Genomic DNA, 20291 nt, shown 5'->3' with positions numbered 1-20291 from the left:
TTTTGCTACTTTTTATTCATATGCAAATTAGGCCATCAGCTGTAACATCAAATCACGTACAGTATCAGCCTGACGGTGAAACCCAGCTTTATTTACCTCATACATTTAAGCAGAAAATTCAGAATTTATATTCAAATTGAATTTTAATGAAAAAATAGCCTACTGTATATTTTTGGGAAATTTCTAAACTTGAGCAAAATGATGTGTAATCTACCCACAGAATTACAGGAAATATGACATTAACTCTGTGTTGTGCAGACCACTGTGGTTTGTAGTTGTTATTTTTGTCCCATGCATGGACATCCTTGTCCACAACCTTCTGTCCAAATCATCACCTGTTAGTTTGTATAAATTCAAATGGGTTTTTTCATGATGATAAATTGTGGCGAACAGAAAAAAGAAATGAAGCATCATGCCACTAATGAACTGATTGCTTGAATTAGTCTTTCTGTGACTAAAAGATGTAAAATTCCTGCAGAGGTTGAAAAACACTCAGCGACTTAAAAAAAATCTTATTGTCTTTTTTTAATCTTCTTGTCTTCTTTCCATTAGATCCCCCTGGTCCTCCTTCTAATCCCCAAATTACAGAAACCACAAAAACCACAGCTACCTTTGCCTGGGGCCGACCCCACTATGATGGCGGTCTGGATGTCGAGGGATACATTGTAGAGTACAAACAGGAAGGCCATGATGACTGGGAAACAGAGACACAGTTCCCGTTGAGAGCTACTGAACATGTCATTGCTAAACTTAAAAAAGGAGGCAAATATCACTTCAGAGTCCGAGCTGTGAATTCTGAGGGAGTTGGTGAGCCTGCAGAAGTTGATAAAGTGACTGCGCTGGTGGACCAGGAGACACTACCAGACTTTGAGCTGGATGCTGAACTTAGGAGAACTCTGGTTGTCAGAGTACGTGCCTCAATTCGTATGTTTGTTCCCATCAGGGGACGTCCTGTTCCGGAAGTAACCTGGAGCAAAGATGACACCAACCTTAGAAGCCATGCACACATTGACACCACAGAATCTTACACTCTGCTCGTTATTCCTGACTGCACTAGATATGATGCTGGAAAGTACCACCTCACTCTGGAAAATGTTGCTGGAAAGAAGACTGGTTTTGTCAATGTGAAGGTTCTGGACACGCCAGGACCACCGCTCAATCTCAAACCGAGAGAGATCGCAAAGAACAGCATCACGCTGCACTGGGACATCCCCATCATTGATGGAGGTTCTAAGATACAAAACTATGTTGTTGAAAAGAGAGAGGCCACCAAAAAGGCCTACACAGTACTTAGCACCACATGGCAGAAGTGCTCCTTCAAGGTCCCTGACCTTGAGGAGGGCGCTTATTACTATTTCCGAGTGTCTGCTGAGAATGACCTTGGAGTAGGTGAGCCTGCTGAAACTCCTGAGCCAATAAGGGTATCTCAGGCTCCTTCTGCTCCTGAGAACTTATATGTCACAGATGTGACAGCTGATAGTGCCAGCCTAGCATGGGCAAAGCCTCTGCACGATGGAGGAAGCTTGATTACAGGATATGTTATTGAGGCCCAGAAGAAGGACAGTGGACATTGGTTCCATGTAACCACCATCAAGGCTCTGGACTACACTGTCACAGATCTGACTGAGGGTGCAGAATACACTTTCCGCATCATGGCAGTTAATGGATCAGGCAGGAGTGATCCCAGAGAGAGCAGGCCTGCTGTGATCAAAGAACAGACTTCGGCTCCATCCTTTGACCTGCGAGGAGTCCACCAAAAGACAGTTATTGCCAAGGCCAGGGATCGTGTCAAGTTGGAGATTCCAGTAGTCGGCAAGCCCAGGCCTGTGGTTTCCTGGAAGAAAGGAGACGTGGTCCTGAGAGAGACACAGAGAATCAACACTGAAACAACACCAACATCAACTATCCTTAACATCAGTGAGATCAAGAGAACTGATGGGGGTCAATATTCCATGACTGGAAAGAACCTGTTGGGTACAGCGACTGAGACCATCACCATTCTTGTCCATGACATTCCAGGGCCTCCCACAGGTCCCATGAAGTTTGACGAGGTATCATGTGATTATGTCCTCATTTCTTGGGAGGCACCAGAAAACGATGGAGGTGTTCCCATCAACAACTACATTGTTGAGATGCGTGATACCACTGGTACTTCCTGGGTGGAGCTGGCAGCTACAGTTATTCGCACAACGTTTAAGGCAGCCCGTCTCACTACTGGTACCCAATATCAGTTCCGTGTCAGAGCTCAGAACAGATATGGCGTTGGACTCTGCCTAGTCTCTGAACCAGTTGTAGCTGCCTATCCATTTGATGTGCCTGGACAGCCAGGTACTCCAGTGGTCACATCTTTCAGCAAGGATAATATGAGTCTGAGTTGGAATGAGCCAGCATCTGATGGAGGAAGTGCTATCTTAGGCTACCACGTGGAGATGAAGGAACAAAACAGCATTCTTTGGCAAAAGATAAGCAAAGCGCTTGTTGTTGGAAATATGTTCAAATCTACTGGTCTCTTTGATGGAATTGCGTATGAGTATCGTGTTACAGCTGAAAACATGGCTGGTCTTAGCAAGCCCAGCAAATCTTCTGACCCTGTCTATGCTTTAGACCCCGTAGAGCCACCAGGCAGGCCTGTGGCACTGAATGTCACTAGACATGAGGTGACCATTTCTTGGACCAAACCTGAAGGAGATGGCGGGTTTTCAATTACTGGATACACAGTAGAGAGACGAGATCTACCAAATGGGCGATGGCTCAAAGCTAACTTCAACAATATCCTAGAAACTGTTTACACCGTTAGTGGTCTAACAGAAGATGTCACATATGAATTCCGTGTGTTTGCTAGAAACTCAGCCGGCTCTATTAGTTCACCATCCCAACCATCAGAGGCAATCATTTGCAGAGATGACCTTCAAGAACCCAAGCTGGATGTTGATGCGTCTTATAGCAGCACTGTTGTTATCATGGCCGGAGAGGTGTTCAAACTGGAGGCCAATGTGACTGGCAGGCCACTCCCATCTTTGGTATGGATTAAGGAAGGAAAGGAGCTTGAGGATACAGCCAAGCTAGAAATAAAGTCTTCTGACTTCCACACAGCTTTAATAAATAAAGATTCTCTTCGGAGGGACGGTGGTGCCTTTACCCTAACAGCCAGCAATCCTGGTGGGTTTGCCAAGTTCACATTCAATGTCAAGGTGCTTGACAGACCAGGACCACCAGACTCCCTTACAGTTACTGATGTCACTGCTGAGAAATGTGTTCTCAACTGGCTGCATCCAACACATGATGGTGGTGCCAAGATTGAGTACTTTATCATTCAGAAGCGTGAGACCAGTAGGTTGGCATGGACTAATGTGGCCACAGACCTTCAGGCAAACAGACTCAAAGTCACCAAGCTTCTTAAAGGCAATGAGTACATTTTCAGAGTCATGGCTGTCAACAAGTACGGTGTGGGTGAACCACGAGAATCTGAGCCTGTCATCTGTGCAAATCCTTATGTTCCAAGTGACCCACCACAGCAACCTGAGGTCACACTCATTACCAAAGATTCCATGGTTGTCTGCTGGGAACGCCCTGAACATGATGGAGGCAGTAGAATCAACACTTACATTATTGAGAGAAGAGATAAAACTGGTCTGCGTTGGGTGAAGTGCAACAAAAGGACTGTAACTGACCTGCGATTCAAAGTATCTGGGCTCACACCAGGACATGAGTATGAATATAGAGTCCTTGCTGAAAATAATGCTGGTATAAGTCAGCCTAGTCCTTCCAGTCCTTTCTACAAAGCCATAGACACAATTTTCCAACCTGGACCTCCAGGGAACCCCAGAGTGCTAGATACAACAAAGTCTTCTATTTCCCTTGCTTGGAATAAGCCTGTTTATGATGGTGGTTCTGAAATCACTGGCTATATTGTGGAGACCTGCTTCCCTGAGGAGGATGAGTGGACAATTCAAACTCCCAAAAAAGGATGGACAGCTACTTCCTTCACCATCACCAATCTAAAAGAAAACCAAGAGTACAAAATCAACATCTGTGCCAATAACTGTGAAGGTGTAGGGGAGCCTGCTGCTGTTCCTGGAACCCCCAAGGCTGAAGAACGACTGGTTCCTCCAGAAATTGAGCTTGGAGCAGATCTTCGCAAGATTGTCTGTATTAGAGCCTGCAGCACACTCAGACTATTTGTTCCCATCAAGGGCAGACCAGCACCTGAAGTGAAATGGTCAAGAGAGCACGGGGAGTCCCTTGACAAAGTTAATATTGAAATTGCGTCTTCATTCACCACTCTCCAGGTGGATAATGTAGACAAATTTGATGGTGGCAAATACATAGTGACTGTGGAGAATGCCTCAGGAACCAAGACAGCTTTTGTTAATGTCAGGGTGCTTGATACGCCTGGTGCACCACAGAATCTGGTCATCAAGGAAGTCACTAGAAATTCAGTCTCCCTTGTTTGGGATGCACCTCTTATAGATGGTGGTTCCAGAGTCCGCAACTATATTGTAGAGAAACGTGAGTCAACTAGAAAAGCCTACTCAACAGTCTGTGCCAGCTGCCATAAATCTAGCTGGAAAGTTGGTCAACTAGAGGAAGGAAAGTTGTACTTCTTCAGAGTCTTAGCTGAGAATGAATATGGCATTGGTCTGCCAAGTGAAACTGTTGAACCAATTAAGGTTTCAGAAAGGCCTCTACCACCAGGCAAAGTGTCTGTCCATGATGTTACAGGCAAGAGTGTCACACTGTCATGGGAAAAACCAGACCACGATGGCGGCAGTAGAATCACAGGTTACCTGGTTGAAATGCAACGGAAAGGCAGTGAGAAGTGGACCCAGGTCATGGTTGTAAAGACCAATGAGGCACTTGTGACCGGCTTGACACAGGGAGAGGAGTATATGTTCCGTATCTCAGCCACCAATGAAAAGGGAGTAAGTGATCCACGTCCTCTCAGTGTGCCTGTGGTGGCAAAAGACTTGGTCATCCCACCAACCTTCAAGCTGATTTTCAGCACTTTCAGTGTATTAGCAGGAGATGATCTGAAAATTGATGTACCATATCTTGCTTGTCCCAAAGCCACAGCAATGTGGTTCAAAGATGGTAGTGTCCTCAAAGAGACAACTCGGGTTAATACTGAAGCATCAGACAAAAACCTTTTCTTGATCATCAAGGAGTCTTGCAGAGATGATGTTGGCACATACACCATCAAGCTGACAAACACAGCTGGAGAGGCCTCCACAGACATCAGTGTTGTTGTTCTGGATAAGCCCGGTCCACCAACAGGCCCTATTAAACTGGATGAGGTCACTGCTGACAGTGTGATTCTCTCCTGGAGTCCACCAGAGTATGATGGTGGCTGTAGCATCAATAATTACATTGTTGAGAAGAGAGATACTTCTACCACAAACTGGCAGATTGTATCAGCAACAGTAGCTAGAACCACAATTAAAGCGGCTCGTCTGAAGACCGGATGTGAATACCAGTTTAGAATTGCTGCAGAGAATAGATATGGCAAGTCCTCAGTCCTGCTGTCTGATACAATTGTTGCTCAGTATCCATTTGAAGTGCCCGGTCCCCCACGATCTGTTGTAGTTCAGTCAGCCACCAAGGAGACCATGGTGGTAGTGTGGGATAAACCAAGCAATGATGGTGGAAGCAAGATCCTGGGGTATCACTTAGAGCTCAAAGAGAGAAATAGTATATTGTGGGTGAAACAGAACAAACAACTAATTCCAGAAACCAGATTTAAGGTTGCTGGCCTTGAAGAGGGCATTGAATATGAGTTCAGGGTCTATGCTGAGAACATTGTTGGCCTCAGCAAAGCCAGCAAACTGAGTGAGATGCAAGTTGCCAGGGATCCTTGTGACAGGCCAGGAAAACCAGAGGCTGTTATTGTGACCAGAAACCAGGTAACCCTGAGATGGATGAAACCTGAGTATGATGGGGGTATCAAGATCACAGGCTATGTCATAGAGAAGAAGGAGGGAACTAATGGTCGATGGATGAAGGCCAGTTTCACCAACATCATTGAGACTGAGTTTGTTGTCACAGGCCTTACTGAAAACCAGATCTATGAGTTCCGTGTCATTGCCAAGAATGCAGCAGGTGTCTTCAGCAAGCCCTCTGATTCCACTGGAGCCATCACTGCCAAAGATGAAGTTGATCCACCCAAGATTGATTTAGACACTAAGTACTCTCAGGCTGTTGTGGTAAATGCTGGAGACACATTCAGACTTGAGGCTGGTATTTATGGTAAGCCTGTACCCACAGTACACTGGCTGAAGGAGGGCCAAGAGACACCTGAAGCACCCCGCTTGGAGATAAAAAATACAGACTTTACAGCCTGTCTAGTTGTCAAAGAAGCCATCCGTGTCGATGGAGGCCAGTACACTTTGCTGGTAAAGAATGTTGGAGGAGAAAAATCTGTTAATATTAATGTCAAGGTTCTTGACAGACCTGGTCCACCTGAGGGCCCCATCTCCATCTATGGTGTTACCAGTGAGAAATGCTCCATCTCCTGGAAACCACCCTTGCAGGATGGAGGTAGTGATGTTTCTCATTACATTGTTGAGAAGAGGGAAACCAGCAGATTAGTATGGACTGTAGTCGAATCCAAAGTTCAATCACTGAACCTGAAGATCACCAAACTTCTCCCTGGCAATGAGTACATCTTCAGAGTTATTCCAGTCAACAAATATGGAGTTGGTGAGCCCCTTGAATCTGAACCAATGATTGCCAGAAATCCATTTGTGACTCCCAACCCACCAACAGAGGTAGAAGTCCCAACCATCACAAAAGATTCCATGGTGGTGACCTGGGAGAGACCAACTAATGATGGTGGAAGCCCTATCCAAGGATACATTGTTGAGAAACGTGATAAGGATGGTGTGAGATGGACCAGATGCAACAAGCGCACAGTCAGTGAGCTGCGGTTCAGGGTGACAGGACTCATGGAAAACCACAGCTATGAATTCAGAGTTGCTGCTGAAAATGCTGCAGGTGTTGGCAAACCTAGCACACCAACAGTGTACTGCAAAGCACTGGATCCTATTTTCAAGCCAGGTCCACCAAACAATCCCAGAGTGGTTGACACATCTAGGTCCACTGTTTCCCTGACATGGGGCAAACCCATCTATGATGGTGGCTGTGAGATTCAGGCCTACATTGTTGAGGCCTGCAATGGGTCTGATGAGTGGTTTATGTGCACCCCTCCTACTGGAATTACAGACACCAGGTTTACAGTGACAAAACTACTAGAAAAACATGAATATCAGTTCAGAGTGTGTGCAATCAACAAAGTTGGTGTTGGTGAGCATGCTGATATAAAGGGGAAAATTGTTCTGGAGGAGAAGCTTGAGGCTCCGGATCTGGACCTGGATGCTGATATGAGAAAAATGATCAACATTAGAGCTAATAGCACTCTCAGGTTGTTTGTTCCTGTTAGAGGTCGTCCAGCTCCTGAGGTAAAATGGAGCAAAGCTGAGGGTGAGATTAAGGAGACTGCCCAGATTGATAATACAGGCAGCTATGGCTCACTTGTGATCGAGAATGTTGACAGATTTGACAGTGGAAAATACATTCTGACTGCAGAAAATGCCAGTGGTGTGAAGTCAGTCTTCATCAGTGTCAGGGTCATGGACTCTCCGAGTCCACCAACCAATTTCATAGTGAAAGAGATCACCAAGAATTCTGTCACCCTCACATGGGAACCGCCACTTCTGGATGGCGGCTCAAAGATCAAGCACTACATCGTTGAAAAGCGAGAGAGCACCAGAAAGGTTTATTCACCTGTCACTACCTGCAATAGAATGTCGTGGAAAGTTGAACCCCTTCCAGAGGGTGGAATCTTCTTTTTCAGAGTCTCAGCTGAGAATGAATTTGGTGTGGGTCTCCCTGTTAAAACTATAGAACCAGTGAAAATATCTGAAAAGCCTCAGTCACCTGGTAAAGTCAGTGTTGTTGATGTTACTCGTAGCACTGTAACTCTCACCTGGGAAAAGCCTGAGCATGATGGAGGTAGTAGGATTAGTCATTATGAAGTGGAACTAGCACCCAAGGACAGTGAAGTGTGGTCTGTTTGTGCTAGTGTGAAGGCATTAGAGTCTGTGGTTACCAACCTACTCAGTGGTGAGGAATATCAGTTCAGAGTTGTTGCTGTCAATGACAAGGGTAAGAGTGATCCCAGACAACTATCCCAATCAGTTGTAGCAAAGGACCTTGTGATTGAGCTTGCTGTGAGACCTAAACTGAGCACCTACAGTGTCCAAGTGGGCTATGACCTTAAAATAGAGGTCCCTTTTGCCGGCCATCCAAAGCCAACAATTGCTTGGACAAAGGATGGAGCTGCTCTTAAACAGACCACCAGAGTTAATGTCACTGATGCAGCACATCACACTATCCTTACTATAAAAGATGCCAACAGGGAAGACGGAGGTATGTACAACATCAACATTACCAATGCCCTGGGTTCAAAGTTTGCTACAATTGAGGTGATCACTTTGGACAAACCGAGCCCACCCATGGGCCCTGTCAGATTGGAGGATATCAGTGCTGAGAGTGTGACTCTCAGTTGGGAGCCTCCTGCGTACACAGGCGGCTGCCCTATCTCCAACTATGTCGTCGAGAAGAGAGACACAACCACAACCAACTGGGTGGTTGTGTCTGCCACAGTCGCCAGAACCACATTAAAAATTTCCAATCTGAAGACAGGTGCTGAATATCAGTTCAGAGTCTATGCTGAGAATAGATATGGAAGGAGCCATGCAATTGATTCACATCCTATTGTGGCACAGTATCCATTCCAAGAGCCTGGCCCACCAGGAACACCATTTGTGTCTTCATATAGTAAAGACTATATGGTTGTTGAGTGGCACAAACCTCCATCCGATGGAGGCAGTGCCATTTTGGGCTATCACCTAGAGAGGAAAGAGAAGAACAGCATCCTGTGGACTAAAATCAACAAAACTCTCATCCCAGACTGCAGGTTCAAATCCACTCCGCTTGAGGAAGGCATCGAGTATGAGTACAGAGTATGTGCAGAGAATATTGTTGGCATTGGAAAATGCAGCAAAATCTCAGAGGGCTATGTTGCGCGTGACCCGTGTGACCCTCCTGGTCGCCCTGAGGCAGTGATTGTAACCAGACACTCGGTGAAGCTGAGATGGGCCCCTCCAGAATATGATGGTGGAAGCTTAATTACTGGTTACGTTATTGAGAAACGTAACCTCCCTGAAGGAAAGTGGATGAAGGCTAGCTTTACAAATGTGACTGAACGTGAATTTGATGTTACCGGCCTGATAGAAGACTGTAAATATGACTTCAGAGTAATAGCGAGAAATGCGGCTGGGGCTGTCAGCAAGCCTTCTGAGAGCACAGGTTCAATCATGGCCAAGGATGAAGTTGAGCCACCAAAATGTGAAACAGATCCTTTGTACAATCAAACACTTGTTATCAGTGCTGGGGAAACATTCAGTCTGGAAGCCAGTGTAGAAGGAAAGCCTGTCCCCACAGCTCAGTGGTTCAAGGGAACAGTAGAAGTTGAAAACTCAGCCAGAGCTGAGATCAAAAACACAGATTTTAAGGCTCTACTTGTTGTAAAGGATGCAATAAGAATAGACGGTGGACAATATACATTGGTCCTGACAAATGTGGCTGGAACTAAGACTGTTCCTTTCAGTGTAAAGGTCCTGGACAGACCAGGGCCCCCAGAAGGACCACTCACTATCAGCAATGTAACTGAAGAGAAATGCTCACTGTCATGGCTGCCCCCCAAGCACGACGGAGGAGCTAGTATCTCTCACTACATCATCCAGAAGAGAGAAACCAGCCGCCTGGCATGGACAGTGGTTACCAGTGACTGTAAAGCTACCATGTTCAAGGTTACCAAGCTGTTGAAAGGCAATGAGTATATTTATAGAGTTATGGCGGTCAACAAGTACGGTGTTGGCGAACCTCTTGAATCATTACCAGTTATCATGAGAAATCCATTTGTACCTCCTGGTTCCCCTCAGGAACTTGAGATGACCAACATTACCAGGGATTCCATGACTGTATGTTGGAACCGGCCTGAAACCACCGGAGGCAGTGAGATTGTTGGATACATTGTGGAAAAGAGGGACAGAGCTGGCGTGAGATGGACCAAGTGCAACAAACGTAGCGTGACAGACTTACGTTTCAGAGTGACAGGGCTGACTGAGGACCATGAGTATGAATTCAGGGTACTTGCTGAGAATGCAGCTGGAGTGGGTCAGCCAAGCACACCTACAGTCTACTTCAAAGCATGTGACCCCACCTTTCATCCAGGATGTCCCACTAATGCACATGTTGTAGACACTACTAAGGATACCGTCACTGTGGCATGGCATCGGCCTATCTATGATGGTGGCTGTGAGATCCAAGGCTATGCTGTGGAAATTACAAAGGCTGATGAGGAAGAATGGTCTATGTGTACCCTGCCCACAGGAATAAATGCTACTAAGTTTACAATCACAAAATTAATTGAACATCAGGAATACAAAGTGCGCATCTGTGCCATGAACAAGCTAGGTCTTGGTGAACCAACTGAAATCCAGGGAGTCATAAAACCTGTGGACAAAATCGATCCTCCAGAGATGATTCTAAATTCAGAGCTCAGGAAGGGTGTAGTTGTCCGTGCAGGAGGCTCAATGAGAATTTGCATTCCGTTCAAGGGCCGTCCTATTCCTGAGATCAGCTGGGCCAAAGAAGATGGAGAACTGGCCAGTAAAGTTCAAATAGAGACTGGTGAAGATTACACACAGCTCTCAATTGATATCTGTGATAAATTTGATGCTGGAAAATACATCCTCACGTTGGAAAATAGTGCCGGCACTAAATCTGCCTTTGTGTCTGTCAAAGTTCTGGACACTCCAGGTGCTCCGCTAAACCTTATGGTAAAGGACATTAAGAGGGAAAGTGTTACTCTGACCTGGGAACCTCCGCTTATTGATGGTGGTGCAAGAATCAAGAATTATCTGATTGAAAAGCGCGAGTCCACGAGAAACGTTTATTCCAACGTGGACAATAAGTGCACAAAGACAAGCTACCGTATCACTGGACTCAATGAGGGAACAATCTACTATTTCAGAGTTTTAGCTGAGAATGAGTTTGGTGTAGGTCAGGCAGCTGAGACAGAAGAATCAATTAAAACTTCCGAACCCCCTCTGTCAGTGGGTAAGGTCACGTTGACAGAAGTGACAAAAACTAGTGCCTCACTCTCTTGGGAGAAACCAGTCCATGATGGAGGCAGCAGGATTATGGGTTACTACATTGAGATGCAGCCTGTTGGCTCTGAGGAATGGGTGGTGGCCACCACAACCAAAACTTGTGAAGGCACTGTCACAGGCCTCAGTCCAGGAAACGAGTACCTATTTCGAGTGTCAGCTTTCAATGAGAAGGGCAAGAGTGACCCGAGACCTTTGGCTGTACCAGTAACTGCTAAAGATGTCACAATTGAGCCCAAGTTCAAGATGACATTCAACACATATAGTTTGCAGAATGGTGAAGACCTGAAGATTGAGATTCCAGTCCTTGGACGCCCTACTCCTAAGGTTGAATGGAAGAAGGACGGGCATTCTCTTAAAGAGACAACAAGACTTAATGTGTCCACCACAACAACATCTACTAAGCTGTTTATCAAGGATGCAAATAAGGAAGATTCTGGAAAGTACTCAGTCACAGCAACCAGCAGTATAGGAACAGTGACAGAGCATATTACTGTCATTATTCTGGATAAACCTGGTCCACCTACGGGCCCTGTGAAGATCGAAGAGGTGAGCTCTAATTTTGTTACTCTCTCCTGGGAGGCACCAGAGTATACTGGAGGCTGTCAGATTAACAATTATATTGTGGAGAAGCGCGATACAACCACAACTGCATGGCAGATTGTCTCTGCAACTATTGCTCGGACAACTATCAAAGTCACCAATTTGAAGACTGGAGTTGAATATCAGTTCAGAGTGTCTGCTGAGAATAGATATGGAAAGAGTTCTGCTATTGTCTCTCCCACTGTTATTGCTCAGTATCCCTTCAGTGAGCCTGCTGCACCAGGCACACCAATTATTTCTGCAGCAACCAAAGATAGCATGGTAGTTGAGTGGAAACCTCCCATCAACAATGGAGGCAGTCCCATCTTAGGTTATCACATGGAGAGGAAAGAGAAGAACAGTCTGTTGTGGACTAAACTCAATAAATTGCTTATCCCTGACACACGTTTCAAGACCACAGAGCTGGAAGAAGGCATTGAGTATGAATTTAGAATCTATGCTGAGAACATGGCTGGACTCAGCCCTGCTAGCAAGGTCTCTCAGAGCACAGTAGCCAGGGATCCCTGTGACCCACCAGGCACTCCTGAGGCCATCGAAATCACAAGAAACCACGTGACCCTTCAGTGGACTAAGCCCCAGTATGATGGAGGCAGTGTAATTACTGGCTATGTGCTGGAGAGGAAGAAGCATCCAGACACTCGCTGGATGAAAGCTAGTTTCACCAACATTATTGACACCCAGTTTACACTCACTGGCCTAACTGAGGACTGTGTCTATGAGTTCAGAGTTATTGCCAGAAATGCTGCTGGTATCTCCAGTATTCCGTCAGCAAGCACAGGACAGATTACTGCCAAAGATGCAATCGAGGCTCCAACAGCCACCATGGATTCCAAATTCAAGGATCTAATGATTGTTCATGCTGGGGAGACATTTGTAATTGATGCTGACTACACTGGAAAGCCACTGCCTGAAGTCATTTGGTTGAAGGATGGAAAGGAGATTGACAAAGCCACACCAAGAATGGAGGTGAAGACCACAATCACACGCACAGTACTGACCGTCAAAGACTGCATCAGAGTGGATGGTGGCCACTTTGTCCTCAAGCTCATCAATGTCGGAGGAGTCAAGATGATCCCAGTTAATGTTAAAGTTTTGGATAGACCTGGTCCTCCTGATGGTCCACTAGAAGTCAAAGGGGTCACAGCTGAGAAATGCTATCTACACTGGAATCATCCTACACATGATGGGGGAGCCAGCATCTCTCACTACATCATTGAGAAGAGAGAAACCAGCCGCTTGTCATGGACAGTGGTTGAGCCTAAGATCCAGGCTATCAGCTATAAGATCACAAAACTACTGCCTGGTAATGAATACATCTTCAGAGTTACTGCTGTGAATAAGTATGGGGTTGGTGAGCCTTTGGAATCTGAGCCTGTAATAGCCCGTAACCCTTTCACTACTCCCAGTGCCCCCTCCACTCCAGAGGCCAGCGCTGTCACCAGAGACTCTATGGTGCTTACCTGGGAGCGGCCAGAGAACAATGGAGGAGCTGAGATTGAAGGCTATGTCCTTGAAAAGCGTGATAAGGATGGTATCAGATGGACTAAGTGCAATAAAAAGAGGCTGAATGACCTGAGATTCAGATGCACAGGCCTCACAGAGGGCCACTCCTATGAATTCCGGGTCTCAGCTGAAAATGCTGCTGGTGTGGGCAAGCCTAGCGCACCAACTGAGTACATCAAGGCTTCTGATGCCACATACCCACCAGGACCTCCAAACAACCCTAAAGTGACGGACCATTCCAGCACCACTGTGTCGCTGTCCTGGACTAAGCCTATCTATGATGGTGGTGCACCAGTCAGTGGGTATGTTGTTGAAATGAAGGAATCAGCAGATGATGAGTGGCTTATTTGCACACCGCCAACCGGTGTCCAACACACTCACTATACTGTCAAAAAGCTAAAGGAGAATGGAGAGTACAACTTCCGCATCTGTGCAGTTAATTGTGAGGGAGTGGGAGAGCATGTGGACCTGCCTGGTTCTGTAGTTGCTGCTGAGAAGTTGGAGGCTCCTGAGATTGAACTTGATGCTGACCTACGGAAGATGGTCAGTGTTCATGCCAGTACTACGCTACGTCTATTTGTAACAATCAGAGGAAAGCCAGAGCCTGAAGTCAGATGGTCAAAAGCAGATGGCGCTCTGAATGAGCGTGCCCAGATTGAAGTCACAAGCTCCTGCACAATGTTGGTAATTGAGAATGTGGACAGATTTGACACTGGGAAGTATGTATTGACACTTGAAAATATGAGTGGCACGAAATCAGCCTTCATTAATGTCAGAGTTCTTGACTCCCCCAGTGCACCTACCAACCTGCAGGTTAAGGATGTAAAGAGAACGTCTGTGTCTCTCTCGTGGGAGCCTCCACTAATTGATGGTGGGGCCAAGATATCACACTATATTGTGGAGAAGAGAGAGCAGAAGAGAATGGCTTTCACAGCTGTTTGTACCAACTGTGTGAGGAACTCGTGTATTATTTCTGATCTGCAAGAGGGAGGCCGGTACTGTTTCCGTGTTTTGCCTGTGAATGAACTGGGAATAGGTCTTCCTGCTTTTACAGATGCTGTCAAGGTCTCTGAGGCTCCTTTACCCCCAGGTAAAGTTGTTTTAGTTGATGTGACCCGTCACACTGTCACCCTGTCCTGGGAGAAGCCTGATCATGATGGAGGCAGCAAAATTACAAACTATATTGTGGAAATGCAGCCGAAGGGAGATAAGTGGACTGTCTGCAGTGAAGTCAAAGCTTTGGAAGCTACCATCAGTGGACTCACTACTGAAGAGGAATACTCCTTCAGAGTGACTGCTGTGAATGAAAAAGGCAAGAGTGATGCCAAGCCTCTAGCTACACCTGTGGTAGTGAAGGACATAACAGTTGAGCCTGTCGTCAACCTCTTGTTCAACACATACAGTGTGAAAGCAGGAGATGATTTAAAGATAGATGTTCCTTTTAGAGGGAGACCGCAACCTGAAGTGTCTTGGAAGAAGGATGGCCAATTGCTAAAGCAGACGACTCGGGTCAATGTTGTCACTTCAAAGAATTCATCCAAAATTATGATCAAGGATGCAACCAAGGAGGATGTTGGGAAGTATGAGATTACCCTGATTAACTCTGTTGGCAGCAAAACAGCTGATATCTCAGTGATAGTCCTGGACAAACCTGGACCACCAAGCAACATAAAGGCAGATGAAGTGAGTGCCGAATTCATCTCTTTGTCTTGGGATCCTCCAGTTTATGATGGTGGATGCCAGATTAACAACTATGTTGTGGAAAAGAGAGACACTACCACAACCATCTGGCACATTGTCTCAGCCACAGTTGCCAGGACATCTATTAAGGTGTCTCATCTTACTCAGGGAGTAGAGTATCAGTTCCGTGTCGCAGCTGAGAACCGTTATGGCAAGAGTTCTGCCATTGACTCCCTTCCTATTGTAGCTCAGTATCCTTTTACGCCTCCTAGTGCACCAACCAACCTTCATGTTGCTAGTGCCACCAAGTCTGGCATGCTTGTGGTATGGGGTAGACCTGCCAGTGATGGCGGTAGCCCTGTTATTGGTTACCACATTGAATGCAAAGAGCAAAGCAGTATCCTGTGGACCAAGGTTAACAGAGGTCTACTGACTGAGAACCAGTTCAAGATGACAGGAATTGAAGAAAGCCTGCTGTATCAGTACAGAGTCTACGCAGAGAATATTGCTGGCATTGGACCTTGCACAAAGGCCAGTGACCCTGTGGCAGCCAGAGATCCATGTTATCCACCACGTAACCTTCGGGTCACCAACATTACTAGGACCTCAGTTTCTCTCTTGTGGGAGGGACCAGAGTATGATGGTGGGGTCAAGATCACCGGCTACATTGTTGAACGCAAAGAACTTCCTGGTGGACGCTGGCTAAAATGCAACTTCACCAACCTGCAGGACACCTACTTTGATGTGACAGGCCTCACAGAGGATATCCAATATGACTTTCGTGTTGTTGCCAAGAACTCTGCTGAACAGTTGAGCGTTCCTTCTGAGAGCACAGGACCTGTCACTGTCAAAGATGATGTTGACCCACCAACCATTATTGTTGACGATAAATTCAGACAGCTTGTTGTCATTAAGGCAGGAGAGATGTTGAGAATTGATGCTGAAATCACAGGTCGCCCACTCCCAGTTGTCTCATGGTCCAAGGATGGAAAGGAGATACAGGCCAAAGCCAGGTGTGAAATCACCTCATCCAACTTCACAACCACCCTGATTGTTAGCGATACCATCAGGAGGGACTCAGGCCAATATGTACTAACTCTTCAGAATGTAGGAGGAACTAGGTCTTTGGCCATCAACTGTAAAGTTCTGGACAGGCCTGGACCTGCCGCTGCACCTTTAGCAGTTTCAGGCCTCACAGCAGAGAAATGCACTCTTAACTGGGGACCTCCACAGGAGAATGGTGGTGCTGAGGTCATGTACTATATCGTGGAGAAACGTGAGACCAGTCGCCTAGCCTGGACTCTTGTTTATGGTGATATGAAGGCCACTACCTGTAAAGTAACCAAGCTGCTTAAAGGAAATGAATACATCTTTAGAGTCAGGGGTGTCAACAAATATGGGGAAGGTGAAGCCCTGGAAAGTGAGCCTGCAAAGGCCATGGATCCATTCACTGTTCCTGCTGCCCCTACTAATGTCCAGGTCACTTCAGTTACAAGTGAGGCTATGACCATCTGTTGGGAGAGGCCCGTTTCTGATGGTGGCTGCAGCATTGACAGTTATGTCATTGAAAAACGAGAGAAGAGTGGACTTCGCTGGTGTCGTGTCAACAAGAAACCTGTTTATGACCTCAGAGTCAAAGCCTCACACCTACGTGACGGGTGCGAGTATGAATACAGAGTGTTTGCAGAGAATGCTGCTGGCCTCAGTGCTCCCAGCATCCCCTGCCCACTCACCAAGGCTGAGGATCCCCAGTTTCTGCCGTCTCCTCCGGCTAAACCTAAGATCGTTGACTATACAAAGACCACAGCCACTTTGTCATGGAGTAAGCCACTGTTTGATGGTGGGGCGCCGGTGACTGGTTACAGAGTAGAATATTGCAACACTTCAGATGATGAGTGGATTGTTGGGGTGCACAATACCAAGAACACAGAGTTTACCGTGGTGGGATTGTCTCCTGGGCAGGAATATGTGTTTGTTGTTAAGTCTATCAACAAAATTGGAGTCAGTGAGCCCAGTCCACAGTCAGATAAACAGGTGGCGAGAGAAAGAGAGGAGGAGCCAGCTTTCATCATAAGCAATGACATGAGGAAGACCCTTATAGTCAAAGATGGTAGCTCCTTCACTATGACTGTGCCTTATAGAGGCAAGCCCATCCCCAGCGTGACATGGACCAAGGCTGATGTTGACCTGAGAGTCCGTGCTGTCATTGACACTACAGACACCTTCACCTCCATCACTTTAGAGAAAGCAACTCGCAGTGACTCAGGAAAATACATTGTCACCTTGTCCAATATTGCTGGAACTTCAGCTTTGACCCTCAATGTTAGAGTCCTAGATTCACCTGGACCTCCTGCCAATGTAGAAGTGAAAGACGTGACCAAGACCTCTGCCACAGTGACCTGGGACACTCCTGAGAATGAGGGAGGGGGACCTGTAAAGAACTACTTGGTTGACATCCGTGAGACCAGCAAGAAAGGCTGGACAAGAGTGACTGATACATGTCACAGACTGACATACAAGGTGACAGATCTACAGGAGGGAGGAGTCTACTATTTCAGAGTCACAGGCGAGAATGAGTATGGTGTTGGTGTTCCTTCTGAGACCAAAGATGGTACCAAGATCACAGGTATATAATAAATGATTTGTATAGGAATAACTCAATAGATTATTGTTCTAATGCCAAACGTTGTCACAGTGTTGTATTAAAATGTATTTTGTCCTTGAACTGCAGAAAAACCAAGCCCACCACCCAAATTGGGAGTCACTGATGTGAGCAAGGACAGTGTGTCACTGGCCTGGGCCAAACCAGAACAAGATGGAGGCAGTAGAATAACTGGCTACCTGGTAGAAGCTTTGGAGAAAGACCAGGAGAAGTGGGTCAAGTGTGGGTTAACAAAGTTCAACCACTTGACAGTGTCTGGTCTGAGGGAAAATGCTGAGTACTTCTTTAGAGTCAGAGCTGAGAACCACGCTGGATTTAGTGATGCTAAGGAAATGGTCACCCCTGTGCGAGTCAAAGACCAGCTTGGTAAGTCACAGATAGAGTTAACAAGGTTAGTTAATGAAAGAATTTTCTATGACCAAAGCATTACAAAAACATGTTCTAATTCCCCATGGCACAATTTTCTCTAGAATCTCCTGAGATCAGTATGAAGGATTTTCCCCACAACACAGTGTATGTTAGAGCTGGCAGCACTCTGAAATGTGAGATCCCACTGACAGGCCGCCCCTTGCCTAAGGTAACCCTGACCAAAGACAATGTACTGCTCAAGTCAACAATGAGGTTCAACTCAGAAGTCACCCCTGACAGCATCAGGATCACTGTGCGTGAGAGTGTTGCTGCAGACTCTGGACGCTATGACATCACTGCTGCCAACTCCAATGGTACCATCAAAACTTTTCTGAACATTGTGGTTTTGGACCGCCCCAGTGCTCCACTGGGACCTGTGGAGCTGTTTGACATAACAGAGGACAGCGTGAGCCTGAGGTGGCTCCCACCTGTGTATGATGGAGGCAGCCCTATCACCAACTACATCATCTACAAGCGAGAGACAACAACAGCCAACTGGATTGAGCTTTCTTCTGCTGTGGCCCGCTGTAATATGAAGATCATGAAGCTGACTGCTGGCCTGGAGTACCAATTCAGGATCAGAGCAGAGAACAAATATGGAATTAGCGAGCACATTGACTCACCAACAGTCACTGTTAATCTGCCTTACAGTAAGTAGTCTTTGTTCATTGTTCTTATTTTGTACGCCGTAGTTTTCCCAGACATTTGATCCAAGCATCCCTCTCCTCTCCCTTCTAACCTGCAGCCATTCCCGATGCTCCATCAACTCCAGAAATCACTGCTGTAACCAGGGAGAGCGTCAGTGTAGCCTGGAAAGAGCCCAAGTCAGATGGTGGTAGCCACGTGTTCGGTTACCATCTTCAGATGAAAGACAAAAACAGTATCTTGTGGAAGAGGGTCAACAATACGGTGATCCGTGCCACACACTTCAAGGTCACCAACGTCAATGCTGGTCTCATCTACGAATTCAAGGTGGCAGCTGAAAATGCCGCTGGAATAAGTGAATTCAGCAAGATTTCTGATGCTGTGTTGGCTATCGATGCTTGCGGTAGGTGAAATATTAAATAATTCCGTAAATCTAAAAATTCTTAACAAGAAACTTCACGTGAACATTCTCAATGTCTGTTTCCTGCAGAGCCACCCACCAACGTGCGTATCAATGACATCACCAAAAACTCTGTCAGCTTGGTTTGGCAGAAGCCCAACTATGATGGCGGATCTCCAGTCACTGGCTACGTTATTGAAAAAAGGGAAGTGGTCAGTGGCAGGTGGTCGAAGGTTAACCTGACAAATGTCTCAGACACCTGGTTCACAGTAACAGGCCTGACCCAGGACGAGACGTATGAGTTCAGAGTCATGGCCAAGAATGCCGTCGGCTCAGTCAGCAACCCGTCCTTGATTGCTGGACCAGCCACATGTGTAGACACCTATGGTAGGTGGAACAAAGTTTTGTGCTTCTCTTTGATCACATTTTTGTTGCATTTCTATTATGGACACCTTATTTTCTGGAGTATAAGTTGTGTTTTTTTTTTTTTACTAGTTTCGGAAGTCCTGCAACTTATACGTATACCAAAAATGCGCATTGTCAGCAGTGGTAGGGAAGAACCTTTGATTAGATTAGATAGAACTTTATTGATCCTTGGGAAGACTATTTGTTCCTATTTGTACTGAACTGCTAACATTAGCTTTTAATGTTAACCAGTGACCTATGGATGCAGCATCTTCTGACACAGAGGTGTACTTCAGATCACAGAATTATGAGCATATTTTAATCCTGTTTTTCTACATCCTCAGTGAGAACTGTTATTAGTTCCTCCAGTGATGTTCTTACTTTATTGAGTGGAGGAGTGCTTTTCATGTTTGTACCTGGTTTCTTCACACTTTGAATTTACCTTCCAGGGGCTCCTGAGATTGAAGTCCCTCAGGAGTACCTGAGTGAGGTCAAGCACAAAGCCGGCTGTAATGTGGAGCTGAAGTTCAACATCACTGCCAAGCCTGCACCCAGTATCGAATGGTCTAAGGATGGCAGAGAACTTGAACCAAATGCCCAGCTCTCCTTCAAACACACTTTTGAATCCACTAGTTTACTTCTGAAGGAAACCACCCGTCTGAACTCTGGCACCTATGAGGTCAAGGTGAAGAACTCCCTAGGATCTGCATGTGGCATCGTCAGGCTGCTCATCCAAGGTATTTATACTAATCTG

General features: G+C 46.2%; 1 protein-coding gene across 1 annotated transcript in view; it reads left to right on the top strand.

Annotated features, from left to right (window-relative positions):
• ttn.2 (titin, tandem duplicate 2) overlaps positions 1 to 20291 on the top strand; it is a 472252-nt gene that overhangs the window by 392404 nt on the left and 59557 nt on the right. Inside the window, 6 exon segments of the mRNA XM_034187115.1 lie at positions 553 to 17643; positions 17749 to 18045; positions 18150 to 18737; positions 18833 to 19135; positions 19223 to 19519; positions 19987 to 20274. Of these exon segments, the coding sequence (XP_034043006.1) occupies positions 553 to 17643; positions 17749 to 18045; positions 18150 to 18737; positions 18833 to 19135; positions 19223 to 19519; positions 19987 to 20274 (18864 nt within the window).

The sequence above is a fragment of the Thalassophryne amazonica genome, chromosome 14 (genome assembly GCF_902500255.1).
Source record: "Thalassophryne amazonica chromosome 14, fThaAma1.1, whole genome shotgun sequence".
NCBI classification, from domain to species: Eukaryota; Metazoa; Chordata; class Actinopteri; order Batrachoidiformes; family Batrachoididae; genus Thalassophryne; species Thalassophryne amazonica.
The sequence above is the reverse complement of the archived record's forward strand: the minus strand, read 5'-3'. Positions and strand labels throughout refer to the sequence as shown.